The following is a 20,254-nucleotide window of genomic DNA, read 5'->3' as shown; positions in this document are numbered from 1 at the left end:
ACTGGTAGGCAAGAAAGACATGGGGAAACACTTTCTCATGTTAGGATTAACGTTCTAGGCCTATTGAACCACATTTGATGTTAAAAATTCACCAAAACATCATTTAAGTGCATAACTGGTTCAATTTTGTCAAAATGGCACCAAAATGGCATCAAAATGTGACCGATAGGCAAGAAATACATAGGGAAACACTTTTTCATGTTAAGATTTATGTTCTACACTTATTGAATAACATTTGGTATTAAGAACGCACACAATTGTCATTTCAGTACATACTTGGTCAGAAAGACTTTGAGAAACACTTTCTTATGTTAGGATTAACGTTCTAAACCTATTAAACCACATTTGGTGTTAAGAACGTACAAAATCGTCATTTCGGTATATACTTGGTCCAATTTCGTCCAAATTGCACAAAAACGTGACTGATAGGTAAGAAAGACATGGGAAAACACTTTCTCATGTTAGGATTTGCGTTCTAGACTTATTGAACCGCATTTAGTGTTAAGAACGCACCGAAACATCATTTCGGTGCATATTTGGTCCAATTTCATCCAAATTGCACAAAAACGTGACCAATAGGCAAGAAAGACGTGGGGAAACACTTTCTCATGTTAGGATTAGCATTCTAGACCTATTGAACCACATTTGGTGTAAAGAACACAGGAAAACGTCATTTCAGGGCATACTTGGTCATTTCAGGGAAAACGTCATTCTAGACCTATGCACCAAAACGTGCCCGGTTGGCAAGAAAGACTTGGGAAGCACTTTCTCGTGTTAGGATTAGCATTGTAGACCAATTGAACCACATTTGGTGTTAAGAACGCACAAAATCATCATTGGTCTAATTTTCTCCAAATTGCACCAAAACGTGCCTGGTTGGCAAGAAAGACTTGGGAAGCACTTTCTCATGTTAGGATTAGCGTTCTAGACCAATTGAACTACATTTGGTGATAGGAACGCAGGAAAACTTCATTTCGGGGCATACTTGGTCTAATTTTGTTCAAATTGCACCAAAACATGCTTGGTTGGCAAGAAAGACATGGGAAAACACTTTCTTATGTTAGGATTAGCGTTCTAGACATATTGAACCACATTTGATGTTAAGAACGCACGAAAACGTAATTTCAGTGCATACTTGGTCCAATTTCGTCCAAATGGTATCAAAACGTGACTCGTAGGCAAGAAAGACATGGGGAAACACTTTCTCAAGTTAGGATTAGCGTTCTAGACGTACTTAACCAAATTTGGTGTCAAGAATGCACCAAAACATCATTGCGGTGCATAATCGTCCAATTTCGTCAAAATGACACCAAAATGTGACCGGTAGGCAAGAAATACATCGGGAAACACTTTTTCATGTTAGGATTTGCGTTCTAGACCTATTGAACCTCATTTGGTGTTAAGAACGCACGAAATCGTCATTTCGGTGCATACTTGGTCCAATTTCGTCCAAATGGCACTAAAATGTGACCAGTAGGCAAGAAGTACAAGGGGAAACATTTTCTCATGTTAGGATTAGCGTTATAGACCTACCCGAAAATGTCATTTCGGTGCATACTTAGTTTAATTTCGTCCAAATAGCACCAAAATGTGACCGGTAGGCAAGAAATACATGGGGAAACACTTTCTCATGTTAAGATTAGAGTTCTAGACCTATTTAACCACATTTGGTGATAAAAATTCACCAAAACATCATTTAAGTGCATAATTGGTTGAATTTTGTCAAAATGGCACCAAAATGTGACCGGTAGGCAAGAAATACGTAGGGAAACACTTTTCATGTTAGGATTTATGTTCTAGACTTATTGAACCACATTTGGTGTTAAGAACGCACGAAATCGTCCTTTCGGTACATACTTGGTCCAATTTTGTCCATATTGCACCAAAACGTGTTCAGTTGGCAAGAAAGACATGGAGAAATATTTTCTCATGTTAGGATTAGCGTTCTAGGCCTATTGAACTACATTTGGTGTTAAGAAAGCACGGAAACGTCATTTCGGTGCATACTTGGTCTAATTTCGTCCAGATTGCACCAAAACTTAACCGGTAGGCAAGAAAGATATGAGGAAACACTTTCTCATGTTAGGATTAGCGTTCTATACCTATTGAACCACATTTGGTGTTAAGAAATCACATAAACGTCATTTCGGTGCATGTAACGACCCGACCCAAATTTTCACTAGAAATTTAAATTTTTATTTAACTATGTTTTTAAGAGATATTTTTTAGATGTGGAATTGTATTTTAAAGATTTTGAGATTTATTTGGAAAATAAAAAGCGTTTTGATTTAAATATTTATTTTTGTTTTAATTTGGGATTGACCCAAAGTTGACTTTTAAAATAAATGGGATTTCGATTTTGACTTCGGGTCCGTTAGATAGGTTTCGATTCCAAGATTTCATGGACACGTAGCACGCGTCATTTCGAGTTACGGTTTGAAAGATACGGACATGTGAAGTGAGGGGCAATTTTGTAAATTTATATAAGTGGGTTTTAAATACCCAAAATCAGAAAATTTTTTTCTGATTTCTCTCTCTCTCTCTCTCTCTCTCTCCAGAAAATTCTACACCCTTCTCCCTCTCCCTTTATTTCTCTCCACCCCCGCACTCTCTCTCCCTGGTTTTCCTCTCTCCCGCACCCCTCCCCGGCGCTCACAACCCAACAGTCACCACCCTCGCCGTCGACCACCACTCGCCGGCCAGCCTCACCAGCGTGACCCCACCCCACCGCGCCGACCACCACCCTCCAGTCACCCCTTGCAGCCCAGCCCACTTGCGCGAGCGAACAAGGTCAGAGGAGGCCCATTTTCCACCGCCTGTAGTCGCAGGCCATTCTGGCCACCTGAGACCTCCGGTGAGCCTTCCCGACGCCGACCATCTTCCCCGACGCCTCCTCCAGCCAGCCCAACCACCTCTGCATGCGAATCCAGCTCGGAAAGGGCAGTCTTGACCGTCGGCTTCTCCTCCCTTCTCCGACCAGTTTTCCGGCGCCAATCACCTCCATCTTAGGTGGGTTTTCTTCCTCTTTCTTTGGGCTTTCATTTCTTCTAGTTTTGTAGCTCAGAAATCTTGAAATTTTGAAACTTGAATTTATGGGATTTAAGGCTATTTTCGGGTTTGTTTTGTAAACTGGTTTTGGGGATTATTTTTGGAGAATTGTTGGACATTATCCACCCCTATGAACTCCAATTGAAGATTTTAAGTTAAAGTTTGTGAAATTATGAGTTTTTGTGGAAGTTGGAGTTGGGGGTTTGATGCCATTTCGGGTTAGCTTGGGTTTTCGGATTTGGGGGCTATTGTGTTGTCGTCTAGGACAAAATCCTTCCCTAGGAAACTCAATAGTTGTTTAGGACTGAGAAAATTAATGGGTTTGGTTGAAATTAAATAAAATTGGCTGAATTTGGAGTTGGGGCAGCCACTTTGGACGGCTCCTGCAGTGAGTCCGAACCGCCGCTGCCATTCGTGAACTAAGGACTATTTTGGGCATTTGTGGAGTGGGTTGTTGAGCATGGCTACGTGAGTGTGATTGGAGAAGCCGAAGTTGTTTGTAAGTTTAATTTTGAACGTCGTAAACCGTCGAGTTAGAACGAGTGTCGGGCGTGATGTTAAGTTGAGCACACATCTACGTTTAAGTGTCTTGAGTCGGAACTAATTGTATTTCGTTGATTTTCTATTTTATAGGCGCGACGACTGCGGCCCGAAATGATTCGGCGGAGGATCGGAGCTAGGATTCTCACTGTGAGTGGACTCTTGTCTCTTTAAATGATGTATGAAATTCGTGATTTATTCTAGTTATATAAATTTTAATTGTGAAATTGAAGTTTGAATGGGCTTTTGGTTTTCTAAAGAATTCATGAAAATTTCATCAATCATTTCACACTAAATACTTTGGGAATTTTATCTTGGGATTTGATCATTGGTATTAAATGTTGGATTTCAAATAAGTTTTATTGCTGGATATTTGAAAGGAAATTAGTTTCTTATTTTTATACATATGGATTATTTCATATTTTAGCCTATGGTCAAAGATTTGATTGGTTTTATGTGTTTCGAATGAGATTTATTAAGGACTATTTTACTAGTTGTGCTTATGCATTGTGGATTGAGGATTTAAAGTTTATGGGAACGAAAAAGATATTTTCTATCCGTGAGAAAATGATTTTCTGATTTGGTTATGGGAAAATGGTTTTCAAACCACCCTTGCAGTACCCTCCAGGTTATCAGATAAATAGGTCTTTGGGACCCATCACGGCACACATATAGGCTTTGGGCCGTGTGTCGGGATGCTTCGCCCTTTGGGGGCTGCTCTGCGTGCACGTATGACCAGGTTTGCCTGCACGTGCTGATTTTATTCACACGTGTGTATGGCCAGGATATTGCTTGCACGTGTTGGATTTACTCCACACGTATGTATGGACAGGATATTGCCTGCCTGTGCGATGCAGGAATTCCGTACAGGTGTATGGCCAGGATTATTCAGGGTATATAGCATGGTAGAACATGAATTTGGCTATTTTCAGAAATTATTAAATATGGTTTTAAGTGAGGGATTTCTTTTAAATTCTATCAAGGTTGTTGTTACGATGTTTTACAGTTCGTTTGTTTTAAGAAATTGTTATTTGAGAAATATATATTGTTTTATGGGATTTCTTAAGTTTAAATAAACCTTATGGTTTTAAACTGGGGGATTTCAAAGAGTGACGTGAGGTCTTAGAGCTAAACGTGTTTATTGAAGGATTTTCTGAAACATGAAGTTTACCTCAAATGTTCATTTCTATTAAACTGTCCACTCACTGAGTTTGTCTCACGGTTTATTTTGTTTTGTCTTAAATTGTTCCCCCCAGGTAGTAGCTTTGGTGGAGGTCGAGCCAAACACGTCGAGACAGTTACATCCATCTCCCTAGTCGGACCCTGTAGGCACCATTCAATTTTTGTAGAAATTCCTTGTAAAAGAGTAGAAACTCTGATAACTACTTTACAATTTTAAGTTGGATTTCTGTGAAATTGTTGGGTCTGAGACCCTATTTTGGTTGTGGTAGAGGTGGTTTCTGTTTAGAAGTGCTTTTTAACAGGTTTTGAAATTTTGGGTTAGTCCATTTTCAGGGGAGGTTCTGCTGAAATTTCGGTAGGATTTTTCTTGAATTTGGATTCCCGCAGGACCTCTCCGGGTTTCAGGGTGGAATCCGGGGGCGGTCCTGTCAACTTGGTATCAGAGCATTAGGTTTTAGATTCCTCAGTTCTGCACTAAATGTGCATCGCCATTATTGATAAGAGTTTGGTTTTCTTATAGGTATTATGCCTCCTCGACGACGTGGCCGACCACCGGGGACCCACCATATGGTAGCAGAAGGTGTCGATGAGACGACACAAGGTTTCGAGCAGTCTATTGATAGGCTAGCCGAGGCAGTGACTACTGCTGTTCGTACTAGGGCGTTTCCTGAGGGAGAGTACAGCATTGAGCGTGCCCGTAAGCTCGGGGCCTCAAATTTTTCAGGTACTTCGGATCCCAGTGAGGCTAACGAGTGGATGATACAACTCGAGAGGATCTTTGAGGTTATGGGATGCCCCGATGATCGGAAGTTAGTCTTGGCTACTTTCCTGCTAGTGGGTGACGCTTATCACTGGTGGGATTCCGAGCGTTTAGGACTCACCGCGGTGGAGATCACTTGGGACAGATTTAGGAGAGTCTTTTACGAGAAGTACTATCCGCGGGTTTATTGTGATGAGAAGAGGGCCGAATTCCTGAGGCTTAGACAGGGATCTATGTCAGTAGCAGAGTATGAAAGGAAATTCACTGAGCTTTCCAGGTTTTGCCCAGCACTTGTGGCAGACGAGGCAGATAGATGCTCGAGATTTGAGGAGGGTCTGAGAGACTCTATTCGCACGGTGGTTACCGCAGCTAACCACTCCACCTTTAGTTCATTGAGGGATGCTGCCATGAGGGTGGAGAGATCTTTAGCGGAGCGGAATAAGAGTGAGACGAGACGTCGACCTCACCAGAATACTTTTGTGGGTGGCCCTAGTCAAGGACCATCCAAGCGAGGCAGTTTCAGTTCAGGTTCTTCAGGTAGTGGTGGTTTCGGAGGTGCTAGACATGGCTCAGTAGAAAGCCGAGGATTCTGGACATAGTCATAGTTCCGGTTATCAGTCAGCGGGTAGCTCAGCTCGTAGCACAGTACGATTGAGTGGATCTCAGGGTAGTCGGATTCGTGGGACGGGCCGTCCTCTGTGTAGTTCTTGCGGCAGGTATCATGATGGAATGTGTCATTTGGGCAGCTTTGGGTGTTATCATTGTGGACAGACGGGCCATTTTATGAGGGAGTGCCCGATGCTACAATCGGGTGATGGAGGATCTTCGAGATCGGCCCCCCAACAGGGACAGACTTCAGGGGCCCAGAGTCAGGGACAGAGAGCAGTGGGGACTGCGGGTGCTACATCTAATAGTGGTGCCCAGTCTAGCCATGGCAGTAGAGGTGGAGGACAACAGAGGGGCCAGCCAGGACGCCGTAGAGCCTAGGGCAGAGTTTTCGCTATGACGCAACAGGACGCTTTGGTTTCACCGGATGTCATCATGGGTACGTTATCCATCTTGGGCATAATGCAATATTTTTGATAAACTCTGGGACACACATTTTTGCGTATCACGTATTCTCGTTTTGATTGTCGATAAGGGATGAACTTTCTCGATTTGTGGGTTAGAGTGGTTTTCAAATGATTTAAAGGTTTTAAATTGATTTACTTCGTAATGGTTTTATCCCTGAAAATTTATCTAGGGTTTGGCGTTTCTATCACATTTTTAAGTTTTATTTCTTGAGGCACACTTAATTTATTTAGGTTCGTTGTGGAGTAATCTTTTTAGTTTAAATATCCTTGGTTTTCTTGAACGGAAGGAAATGCCAAAATTCATGCATATTTCAACTTATGGTTGTTGAAAGGAGGTTTGATTTGATGGGCGATAAGAAGTTTGCAATTACAGTTCACTTAAATTAAAGTTTTCTACTAAATTTCGAGGACGAAATTTTTGTAAGGGGGGAAGGTTGTAACGACTCGACCCAAATTTTCACTAGAAATTTAAATTTTTATTTAACTATGTTTTTAAGAGATATTTTTTAGATGTGGAATTGTATTTTAAAGATTTTGAGATTTATTTGGAAAATAAAAAGGGTTTTGATTTAAATATTTATTTTTGTTTTAATTTGGGATGACCCAAAGTTGACTTTTAAAATAAATGGGATTTCGATTTTGACTTCAGGTCCGTTAGATAGGTTTCGATCCACGATTTCATAGACACGTAGCATGCGTCATTTCGAGTTACCGCCTATAGTCGCCGGCCATTCTGGCCACCTGAGACCTCCGGTGAGCCTTCTCGATGCCGACCATCTTCCCCGATGCCTCCTCAAGCCAGCCCAGCCACCTCTGCACGCGAATCCAGCTCGGAAAGGGCAGTCTTGACCGTCGGCTTCTCCTCCCTTCTCCGACCAGTTTTCCGACGCCAATCACCTCCATCTTAGGTGGGTTTTCTTCCTCTTTCTTTGGGCTTTCATTTCTTCTGGTTTTGTAGCTCAGAAATCTTGAAATTTTGAAACTTGAATTTATGGGATTTAAGGCTATTTTCGGGTTTGTTTTGAAAACTGGTTTTGGGGATTATTTTTGGAGAATTGTTGGACATTATCCACCCCTATGAACTCCAATTAAAGATTTTAAGTTAAAGTTTGTGAAATTATGAGTTTTTGTGGAAGTTGGAGTTGGGGGTTTGATGCCATTTAGGGTTAGCTTGGGTTTTCGGATTTGGGGGCTATTGTGTTGTCGTCTAGGACAAAATCCTTCCCTAGGAAACTCAATAGTTGTTTAGGACTGAGAAAATTAATGAGTTTGGTTGAAATTAAATAAAATTGGCTGAATTTGGAGGTTGGGCAGCCACTTTGGACGGCTCCTGCAGTGAGTCCGAACCGCCGCTGCCATTCGTGAACTAAGGACTATTTTGGGCATTTGTGGAGTGGGTTGTTGAGCATGGCTACGTGAGTGTGATTGGAGACGCCGAAGTTGTTTATAAGTTTAATTTTGAACGTCGTAAACCATCGAGTTAGAACGAGTGTCGGGCGTGATGTTAAGTTGAGCACACATCTACGTTTAAGTGTCTTGAGTCAGAACTAATTGTATTTCGTTGATTTTCTATTTTATAGGCGAGACGACCGCGGCCCGAAACGATTCGGCGGAGGATCGGAGCAAGGATTCTCACTGTGAGTGGACTCTTGTCTCTTTAAATGATTTATGAAATTCGTGATTTATTCTAGTTATATAAATTTTAATTATGAAATTGAAGTTTGAATGGGCTTTTGGTTTTCTAAAGAATTCATGAAAATTTCATCAATCATTTCACACTAAATACTTTGGGAATTTTATCACGGGATTTGATCATTGGTATTAAATGTTGGATTTCAAATGTTATTTCAAATAAGTTTTATTGCTGGATGTTTGAAAGGAAATTAGTTTCTTATTTTTATACATATGGATTATTTCATATTTTAGCCTATGGTCAAAGATTTGATTGGTTTTATGTGTTTCGAATGAGATTTATTAAGGACTATTTTAGTAGTTGTGCTTATGCATTGTGGATTGAGGATTTAAAGTTTATGGGAACGAAAAAGATATTTTCTATCCGTGAGAAAATGATTTTCTGATTTGGTAATGGAAAAATGGTTTTCAAACCACCCTTGCAGTATGTTGATTGTTTTCTTAGAACAAATTAAATAACTCAATTCTAAGTATACTCGCAAGTGCACGAATCGCATCAATAGCAAAGCATGTAAATACGAGGTCGATCCCACGAGGAATGGTTAAATACACATCAAATCAATTTGATCTATCCACTAACACACACACACGATATGGGGGGTTGTAAGTTGTGAAACACACGCACACCACCAAAGACACGCACACACCCGATTGTCTTGCAATGCTAAGATATCTGAATCCATCACATATTAAAAGATAACAACTATTATGGTGACATGCAATTCAATGTAAACACACGTCCACATAATTAAGTTTGCTAGCCGAAAGGCCTTGATTATCGGACACTCTCTAACTATGTTTTCCTTATTCATAAATTAAGAGCTTGATTATCGCTACTTAACCTAGTTAACTCACATGATCCTAGGAAGCTTGATTATCGTCTACCTAAGCTGTTAACCATGCAAGAGTCATTAAGAACTTATGAAAACAGCAAACACATAGAGAATGATAGAATCTTGATTATCGATTTAGATGACATCTATGAAACCTATTTATCAAAGATAAGTTCTTAGGTTATCTTCTTGTTACCTACTGAATTGATTAGCTTGATTATCACCTTTCAATTTCATAACATTTACTAGATGCAAACATACCTAAGGTGGCCAGCCAAAGAATGAAAACAACTAGAATCAATTTAACAAGACAATAGGAATTAATCACATGGCTTTATTTCATTAACCATAAATCAACATTGAATCAAATAATATGGATATCATCATAATCTTAACATGCAAGAACAATCAAACTAACTCATAAATAAGTTGAGAAACAAAAGAAACATAACATATATAAATTCCCAATCCATTGTTGAACAAATAACAAAACTAATTAAACAATTGAAATAACAGAAAATTAAGAAAAAGCATAGAGAGGGCTGCGGCACAAGAAGGAGAAAGAGAGAGACCACACAAGCTATTCCTCACGGCTAGGGTTAGCTAGGGCTTGCGGCAAAGTGGCTCTCTTCTTCTCTCTCTTAATGTCGACTACTCTCTCTCTAGAAATCTGAAAAGTATTGCAAAACTAAAATTAAATTGTGTCCTGAATTATGGGAGAATGGGGTCCTTATATAGAAGTGAGAAGGTGAAGCTTTCCTTGTCCCATAAGGCTAGGGTTTTCTAATTTTTTCGGCCAAAAGTGGGCCTTGGGCTGATTTGGGCTCTTTTTGGGCGTAACTCCCTTTTCAGCTCGCGGAACTGCTGCGCTACCTTCACTAAAATGGCTATATCTTGAGCTACACAACTCGGAATCGAAATCCGTAAAATTTCATGCGAAGCTAACACCCGTAGCTTTCCAACCATATATGGCATGACACCTGAGTCGATCTGTAGAGGTACAGAATCACTGTCGAAATTCATGTTCAATTTCCCAGGGTTTTGACTTCTTCTTCAATTAGGATTCCTTGTGATCTTTGACTGAATCTTGTGAGATTTTCCTTGAGCATGAAGGATTCATTCTTTGGGCCTTGGATCAGCTGAGTGGGTGCGGCATAGGCTTGGGCTCTTGGACCTTTGAATGGCACCACTTGGGCTTCCTCCATTTGGGCTAGCAATAGGCGCATGGCCTTGGTCCTTTGGGCTAGGGTTATGCGCATGACCCTTAGTGCATGGGCTGCATGTGTGGTCCATGTCATGTGATGATGTGGCACGGTTGACCATTGACTTTGACATTTGACCTTTGACTTTGACCAAAAGTCAACCTTGACCAAAAAGATTCCCCAAAAGATTTTGTCTAAGATTCCTCAAAGATTCCTTCCAGATTCCAGATTCTTCTAGAAGATTCCCTCAAGATTTTTTTTCTCATTTTTTTTCATTTTTTAGCTCAAAATAGCTTCATTTAGCTTCTTTCTCCATCATTGCTTCATTTAACCTACAAAACACTAAAACAAACTAACAAGATCTAAAATATCGAGTTCTTGCACTCTAGGTTAGGGAATTAGTATCGTAAAATGATGCAAATTGGACACTCAACACAGTACCCTCCAGGTTATCAGATAAATAGGTCTTTGGGACCCATCACGGCACACATACAGGCTTTGGGCCGTGTGTCGGGATGCTTCACCCTTTGGGGGCTGCTCTGCGTGCACGTATGACCAGGTTTGCCTGCACATGCTGATTTTATTCACACGTGTGTATGGCCAGGATATTGCCTGCACGTGTTGGATTTACTCCACACATGTGTATGGCCAGGATATTGCCTGCCTGTACGATGCAGGAATTCCGCACAGGTGTATGGCCAGGATTATTCAGGGTATATAGCATGGTGGAAAATGAATTTGGCTATTTTTCAAAAATTATTAAATATGTCTTTAAGTGAGGGATTTCTTTTAAATTCTATCAAGGTTGTTGTTACGATGTTTTACACACTACTAGGAAATACCCCAATAGATATCACTAAAAATATATCGGTTTTAAAAAAATCAATATTGTCAAATTTTTTTATATCAGTTGGATTTTTAGTTTTCTAAAAATGATGTCTAAACACATTTATATATCGCCAAGTTTGCAAATTCGATATTTTTGGGTAGAAATTAAAAGTCTATAATAACCGATATGTAAATCATGAACTGATATTAATTGTTTCGGCTAAAAATCAAATATACAAATTTTTGTGACTAACTTAAATGTTTTGACTTAAGTTAGACTCGATACTCCCCCCTCTCAAACACTCCCTCTCACCCCGAGCTCTCTCTCTCTCTCTCTCTCTCTCTCTCTCTCTCTCACACCCACAGCCCTCGTCGTTGCTGTGATTTTGCTTCAAATTCCCCCAGACCAGAATCCATGAGGTCTCTACCTCATCGATCCTGCTTCTCAAAAATTCCTAAAGGCTTGACAACTCTTCATTCGCAGACACATTCACTCAGACTCCATCAGACCAAACTCAGCTCCTACTCTCTCACCCTCGCTCACTGAGACCAAACTCAGATCGACCAAACTCTCCTTCGATCTCTCTATCTCTATGTCTCTCTCTTTTCTCTTCCTCCTAAACACGATTCACTCATCCAAAATTGTAAAACCCCCAAATTCTAGGGTTTCACTTTCTCTCTCCAATGGAAGGCAACGACGAGACCTCGGGACCAATGATCGACGACGAGATGTATCACCCATCGTCCAACACCCACCGCCTAGTATCCATCGTCTAGCTTTTTGTGTAACACCCATCCAACTTCGACTCTGTTCTCCGAGAGCTCTCTCAGGTACTCTCTCTCGCTCTTGCTTTTTGTGTTTTTTATTCACCTTGTTTGCTTGCTATACTCTTGCTTCGAAAACCTGGTTTTCTCTATTATTTTTGGGAATTTTGGTTGAATTTAGACAAATTTTCTCTACTATTAGTTTCTGAAAAATTTTATTTATTTTTTGGTTGCAGGTGGTTTCGGCTCTCTCTTTCTCTGCTATCTTTCCCTTTCTGAGCTCTCACATGCTTTATGTATTTCTCTCTCTCTCTGTCTGTGAATTTGAGTTTTCATAATTTACCATGATGAATTTCGATTTGGCTTAAAGACTCTGTTTGGTCAGGGTTTTGATTAGTTTGATTTGGTGTGAGTTTTATTGTGAAATGTTTGGGTAATTTGTATGTTTCAATTTGGAGTTTTATATTTGCTTGCAAGGTAACATCTGTCTCTTTCTGCTAGGATTTTATTAATTTTGTTTTCTATTTTGGTTAATTTAATTTAATTTTTTGTTTTGAGGAAGTTCACATGTGGTTTACTGGAAAATGATTCAGACTTATCCAGGGCATAGGTTGGATGGAAGTTCCTTCGTGCTATAATGATAGTTTGTGGCATCTATTTTGGCATACAAGAGTACAGCTGCCTCTATATTTATATCTATTTGTATCTATTTAAGTTTTTTTTTTTTTTTTTTTGTATTGAATATCTTATTTCTTTCTCTCGCACTTCCCTCTCATTTTATTCTTTGGTTCCTTAGGTGAGCAGATGTCTGGTGTCTTATGTGGTCCTAGGCTAAGAGATCAATTTCAAGGATTCATTCTAAAGGATGGCTTAACAAGGTACCGGCCTATATATATATATATATATCACTATATGTGTGTGTGTGTGTGTGTGTACTTCAAGGTCGGCGATGATCCAATTTCCTTGTGCATTCACACCGTGTATATTTGAATATTCTAATAAAAGTTATTTATTTCTTTGGTTGGATTAATATTGTTCTGTATTTGGGATTTTTTTTCTTAAAAAGGAATAGATTTGGCATCCAATATATCAATTATTATTCTAAATTCACATATTTTAAAATCAACTTCATAGCTTAACATTGTTTTGGGAGCATTTAGGATAATATTTATTTAACAAAAGTTCTAGACATTTAGCCAATGTTGAAAAAGGAGAAAAAAAAAAACAGGTGGCAGGGTGGGATGTGGTGAGGATGAGGGCATAACCATATTCTTCACAGGGCAGGGACAGGAAATGCGATTCACGATCCTGATTAACTCTTTGCTGATCCCTAAGAATTGTTTCCATTAGATCTATTTTACTTCCTTGAACCATGATTTGCTTAATGCTTTCGTGTTAGAGGTATGCTTATCTTTTTTAATGGCTTTGTGCAGGCAACAATAATGATAAGTGGCTTATTCCACTGTCTTGGAAGACTGTGTATGGACCACTCCTAGATATGTCTCTCTTTTAGGCAGGATTCCTCTGATCTGAGGTATGATCTGCAAGGATGGAGTACCTCCTATTTCAGCTTCTTACCCTGACCTTTTTGTTTTCTTCAAGCTCCTTCTCATGATCTTTTTTTTTTTGGCCTTAAGTTCCTTCAAAAGTTTAGTTTGGAAAGGGAATATGTATCAGCATAATTGATTGGGATGAGAAATTGAATATGTACATTCTTCAGATACATATGAAAACAGAAAATATTCTATCCGGCTGTGGCTTTCCCATCCTTTTCAGCATTGTCAATATCCTTTACTTCTTGTGTTGAATACTTTCTCTATCTCTTTTATTGGTAGATTCTTTATAGGCAGGCTAAACAGGAGATGATGGCTTTGCTTCTCTGTAACACTGATTTGCTGATCTGTAATTAAGAAAATGCTTGAATAAGATTGGTTTTCTGTGGCGTTTAGCGTAATTTTGTCATTTTAAAACACTAGGGTAGCTGACTGTCAGCTATTAGCTTTTACAGTTTGGTTGAGAGTAGGATTTCTTATGAGGACAAAGCTATTTCTGCTATTATTTTCAATATAATCTTTTAACCCATGAATTAATACTAATTATAAGGAAAGTTACTTTCTTTAAAGTACTTAACTTATTTCTATATAATCTTTTAACCCATGAATTAATACTAATTATAAGGAAAGTTACTTTCTTTAAAGTACGTTGCTCATTGTTTTCCCTGCTTGTTTGTGCTATTTTTGTGAATGGATTTTAGCTATTTTGTATATAAATAACAAATGCTCTTCAAGAACATACTATTTAATTTCAAGACTATGTCTAGGCTTCAATTTAGAGTATCCAATACTTGAAACCGAGACACCCATATAGAAGAGAAATAGTTTGTTGCTTCTTTGAGCTTTATTAGCTATTTCTTTTTTTGGATTTATTTAAGTTTTTAGACGTTTACTACTTTTCTGCAACTTTTATAAAAACTAGTAATAGACAACTGATTCACTTGGTCTTATTGGTTTAGTGGTTGAGTTTGCTAAGATGGGGTTTTGTCTAGGCTAGCTTTTGAATATGATATTGCAGTAAACTATTGCTATAACAAGTTTGATAATCGTCTCTATTTCTTTTGGGGGGAGGGGGGGAACTTTATGAGTACTAGGTTTTTGTTGGTTCTTTTTAGTATTTACGTTGGAGAACTATTCTGCTATAACATGTACCTATGGATGGGGATTGACTGAAATTAGCCATTGTGCTTAATTTGTTTTTATTGGTAAAGAGTTTCTTATACTTGAACCAAGTAGTTACTATTGTTTATTTGGATGGGATAAACAACAGTAGTTACTGTAAACTAAAGTTGTTTACTGTAGTTACTGAAATTTACACTTGTTCAAATTCGTTATAATGTTAGTACTTTGTGTGATTGGAGATGTTTCTTTCCTTCATTAAGTAGTTAAATATAGCTGATTTTCCTTCATAAGGTATTTAATTCGGATGCTTGCAGTAATTGTTAGTTAAGAACTTCATTTTTTTATCATTGTATGGATGCTTGCAGTCATTTTCAGTTGATGCTTCTTTCTTTTTTCCTATTCTCCTTTCTTAATAATCTATACAAATTTACAATGGTTCAAATTTGTTATAATGTTAGTACTTTGTGTGATTGGAGATGTTTCTTTCCTTCATTAGTAGTTAAATATAGCTAATTTTCCTTCATAAGGTATTTAATTCGAATTCTTGCAGTAATTGTTAGTTAAATATACATTTTAATTTATTGATTTTAGGTTTTGTAAGATGTTAAAGGGAAATAGGTGGATAATTTAATATTGATTTTAGGTTAGTTAAATATACATTTTAATTTAATATTGATATATATCAGACCCGCTGCTGCAAGGTATTGAATGACTTCCCTCAATCCCATTCATCAGTGTCACCATTTTCAATTTAAAATAACAATCTTGATTCTTGTAGGCATTACTTGGTTATTCCTGTGGATCACATCCCAACTGTGAAGGATCTTCAAAGAACACCTCAAGACTACTCTTTGGGTAATCTAAATGTTGCTCAAGCTTAAATGATTCATGGTTCAACCAATGTGGGACTTTTTTCTTTGTTTTTTCATCAATATATGTATTAATCTTACACCCCATTGTTTTTCATTGTTGTTCAGTATGTCACATGTTAGAAGTGGGGAAAACTCTATTACAACGAGATGCACCTCAATGCCATCAGTACAGGTATTGCCCTGTTCTCGAAAGCTTTTATCTTTGTATTATTTTCTGATATGCAATTATGCACAATTAGATTGATTTTTGGGTGTGCAATTGTGCACAGTTAGATTGATTTTCAGAAGCTGTTCTCTTAGGTTGTTTCCTCTAGCGTTGCCTCTGCTGGAAATTATGTAAATTTGTATTACAACTTGATTCAGTTATTATGCTACTATTCTTGAATTCTTGTGGCACCGATTGCACCAACATTTGCTTCATAGCCCGCCCCTCTTGTTTCTTTAAGCCATTTGAATGCTTATTATGTACCATGGAAACGATGGATGTGAAATTGTTCCTTGGTGGTGAACACTGGATTGTTGACTGTCAAAGAATAAAAAACACTAGATTAGTTTCAATATTTATATTTTGTCTGTCCTACTAACATGTCACCCATATTGCTTAATGCAAAGATGGGCTGGTTAAGAATGTGAATGTTCATAATTTCTGTAATTTGGGCTATACATTGACCAATTTGTCCTTTACATCATCTTTGGAAGATGTCTTTCTGTAATGATTTGAAGAGACCTAGGAAGTAGAAGATCAATACATGAGGTATTCAGCAGATTTTGATTCCTATATATCCACTTATACTTGTGAACCTAAAATGATTACACACAAAAAATTGAATAAATGAACTTGAATTAGAGTAGGCATGCATGCAGTATTCATCTGAAAAACAATTAGGTCAAAATAATCATTACTTGGTTTTTACTTACTTTGAACTAAGGTTTTGCAGATGAATTTGGTTATGAAAAAGTTTTGAGTGTGATGTTATTATGTCCTTTTGACAGATTTGGCTTTCATCAGCCTCCATTTAATTATGTTAACCATTTGCACCTTCATTGTTTGGCACTACCCTACATACTCAGGTAAGCTATTTTGGGGTTTACGATATGCCTGAGGTTTCTCTTACCTCAACTTGTTCATTGAAGTGACATACCTAATTACACTTGAACAGATGGAAATATATAAAATATATGTCTGTGGGATCATTTGGATTTCTTGAAGTTGAAAAGTTGCTGGAGAAGGTAAAGCCTCTCTCACCAATTACTTCAAAAGTGTGATTTGCGTTATAAATTAATAGTGAAACATGATACATTGGCTTTCCCTAGTTAGTGGGTAAACTATGTAAAACAGAAAAAAGCATATGTCATGTTAATCGTTATGGTGAATCATATATCTTGGTTTGCTTACCCTTAGAATCTGTATTGCTTCAAATTCTAATACAAGTATAAATATTTTTATTCTCTATTGATGCTTATGTTTCAGTTTTGTGGTGCTTTATATTAAATTACTGTAAGTGTAAGTGATGCACATGAGAAATGCTAAGATTCCCTCTCTACAAATTCTCTGGAAATTGGATGTTGGAAATGTATGAGAATGCTGGATGAAATTTATGGAAGCATTTAAATTGCACAAATTGAATGTTGTATGTTGAAACTTTTATATCAAATATTTGGCAAGAAAAATTGATATTTAACAACCCATTTTATTTTATTTTTTTAATTAAAAAACATTTACAATATTAGTTAAACACTGATATCTAATGTCTATTAAATTTGATATTTATACAGGTATATACATTGAAATAACAAATAATACCGATATCTAATGTTATTTTTATATCACATTGTAACTCAAACCTGATGTTTAAGAGACTTATAATATCTAAAACAACGAACAAACAGATATCTAATGTGTACATATATATCGGTTTTAGTTACAAATTCGATGTGTTAAAAATATTATATATCGCTTTGATAAGAAAAGTGATGTAACAACCTACCAAATATAGCTTTTGATGAGTTTATAATATCGAAAAATAGAACCAAACAGATATTTAATATACCTTTTAATGTCAGTTCTTGAAAAAATAATGATATTGAAAGTATATTACATATCGGAATCCGTTCATTTAGATAGCGAAAACTTGAAAAATCGATATATATTATTTATTAACAATATCGGATATTTAACAAATAGGATGTCTAATTTGATATAGACATCGGCCTAAAACTGATATTGAAAATAGGGTACATTAGATATCACGTCTGCCCTTATCAGTCGCAAACTTAATAGACATCGGTGTTCCACTGATATCTAATGGGGTATTTCCTAGTAGTGACAGTTCGTTTGTTTTAAGAAATTGTTATTTGAGAAATATATATTGTTTTATGGGATTTCTTAAGTTTAAATAAACCTTATGGTTTTAAACTGGGGGATTTCAAAGAGTGACGTGAGGTCTTAGAGCTAAACGTGTTTATTGAAGGATTTTCTGAAACATGAAGTTCACCTCAAATGTTCATTTCTATTAAACTGTCCACTCACTGAGTTTGTCTCACGGTTTATTTTGTTTTGTCTTAAATTGTTCCCCCCAGGTGATGAGTGTGCATTTTGCATCACTTTATGATACTAATTCCTTAACCTAGAGTGTTAGAACTCGATATTTTGTGTTTCTTGTCTTGTTTTTGTGTTTTCAGGTCAAATGAAGCAGAAATGGGAAAAAGAGCAAATGGAGCCATTTTGGGACATTTCCAGGTCAAACCAAGAAAACGAGTAAAATCCTGGTCCAACCAGGAAAAGTGCAGAAATCCTAGTCGAATGAGGATTCCTAGTCACACTAGGAAACATCAAGTTCAGAACCATCATTGCAGAGCCAGAAATGTGAAATCCTGATTCGAACAGGAAATCCTAGTTGAACTAGGAAACCTAACCCAACTAGGGAAAGGAGTCCTAATGACACTAGGAGACCCCAGGGGCAATATGGTCATTACGAGAAGTCGAAATGGATAAGGAATCTCTCATTTTCAAGGAATACTAGTTGCACCAGGAAATGTTGGTCAAAGTCAACTCTACAAAGTCAAGGTTCCAGAAGCTTCTAGAAGGTGGTGGACATCCATGGAAATGAATGGAGGGAAGAAATGAATTTGAATTCAAATGGAAATGAGGGGCAAAATGGGAAGTCAAAAGTCAAGGGCCTATGGACCCTAGGGATGCCGAACCAAGATGGGCCATGCATGCACATGCATGGGCCCAAACCCTAGCAGCCCAAAGTCCATGCGTAAGGAGCAAGATGGCAGCCCATGCATGCGCATGCATGCCATGCAAACCCTAGCAGCGAAGGAGTCCCATGCGCAAGCCCAAGATGCAAGCCCAAGGTGGAAGCCCATGGAGTGAAACCCTAGCCCATCTTGTGCAAGCCACTTCAGCCTAACACATGCGAGCCCAATGCACATCAAGGTCCAAGACCAGCAGTCCATGCGCAAGGGAGGGAGGCCTAGCTGACTTGCATGCGCCACTTAAGCCCAAAAGACCAAGCCCTTGCCGCAAGCCCACAAGCTCTAACCCTAGCTGAAGCCGCAAGCTACAAGGAGAAGAAACCCTAGCAGCCGCATGTTTTCTCCTCCTTGCCTCTCAAGGATTGCACCACTATATATATCCCCTTAATTCAGAACCCTAGGGACCTCACTTGATACTTCTTGCACCAGCCGAATTCTCCTTGCCTCTAGTTTATTTTTCTGTTTTAGGTTTTTTTAATTTCAGCTTTTAATTTGATTATTGTGAGGGTTAGCCGAAGGGTGAGAGAGAGAGAAGAGTGGCGTGGCTGCAAGGAAGAGCAACCCTAAGCCGCAAGCCCTAGCTCACCATAGCCGTGAGCCAATTGCTTGTGCATGTGCCTCTCTCCCTTGTCTTGCCGCAGCTCCTCTTGTTGTTTTCCTTCACTTTTCGTTCTAGTTCTCTAGTTTATTATTGGATATTGGTTTCTGAATTTATTTAATTTATGAATCTGATTTTCTTTAGTGTATGGTTCTGATTTCAATTAGTTTATGCAATTTAATTTAGTTGTTTAGTTTATGCCTTTAGTTTTGTGTACTTTGCATTTCTGATTTCTTTAGCAAGCATGAATTGGGACTTTGTTTATTGTTGCTGTTTTTATTTATTTAATTTAATTATGTAGGTTAGTTATTCTATCTTGCATGTTAGTCGTAGGTCGATTAATGGATTTGCATGTTCTAACAAATCGTTTATCCGTCTCTTGGTCTGTTAGTTTGATGTTTGCATGTATTAAATTTCCACTATCTATTAGAACCCGTCACTAGTTGTTTGCATCCTTTGACTGGCCACCTTAGGGTAATTGCATCTAGTTTATTTGTTAGGTTTAGCTGTGAAATAGTCAAAGACACTAAACCACAAGTAACAAGGGAATAAGGGATTATTCTTGGTAGTGGGGTTGGGCGACCTCTATAAGGAAATAGTCAAAGCTTATATGTTGTGCATGTTTGACGTTCTCATAAAACTTAATGACTCTTGCATGGGTAACAGTTGCCTTAGCTTGAACTAGGAAACATTTAGGTTAACTGGCTAAGGAAGGCCCAAGAAGCTCTTAGTTTATGCATTAGGATAACAATTGCGAGAAAGTAACTAGCCAAACCTTTTTAGCAGTCAAACTTTAATATGTTGTGTTCAAATTAACTGTCATTAGCCTTGGATGGTTATTGCATGCTTATCTGATTTGAAACTGAAAACTTTACATTGCAAGATAGAATAAAGGGTGTGTGCGTGTGGTGATGTGTGCGTGTGT

The 20,254-nt window shown here is 38.1% G+C and overlaps 1 protein-coding gene across 1 annotated transcript; it reads left to right on the top strand.

Annotated features, from left to right (window-relative positions):
* Positions 1–15,356: 15,356 nt before the first annotated feature.
* LOC147273156 (bifunctional adenosine 5'-phosphosulfate phosphorylase/adenylylsulfatase HINT4-like) lies at positions 15,357–16,736 on the top strand (the record flags this gene model as incomplete). Its single annotated transcript, XM_086228161.1, has 4 exons — positions 15,357–15,453; positions 15,576–15,642; positions 16,464–16,541; positions 16,631–16,736. Coding segments are annotated over 4 exons (348 nt in total), but the record flags the coding sequence as incomplete, so codon positions are not given.
* Positions 16,737–20,254: the final 3,518 nt, after the last annotated feature.

The sequence above is a fragment of the Dryas octopetala genome, chromosome 9 (genome assembly GCF_963921425.1).
Source record: "Dryas octopetala chromosome 9, drDryOcto1.1, whole genome shotgun sequence".
NCBI classification, from domain to species: Eukaryota; Viridiplantae; Streptophyta; class Magnoliopsida; order Rosales; family Rosaceae; genus Dryas; species Dryas octopetala.
The sequence above is the reverse complement of the archived record's forward strand: the minus strand, read 5'-3'. Positions and strand labels throughout refer to the sequence as shown.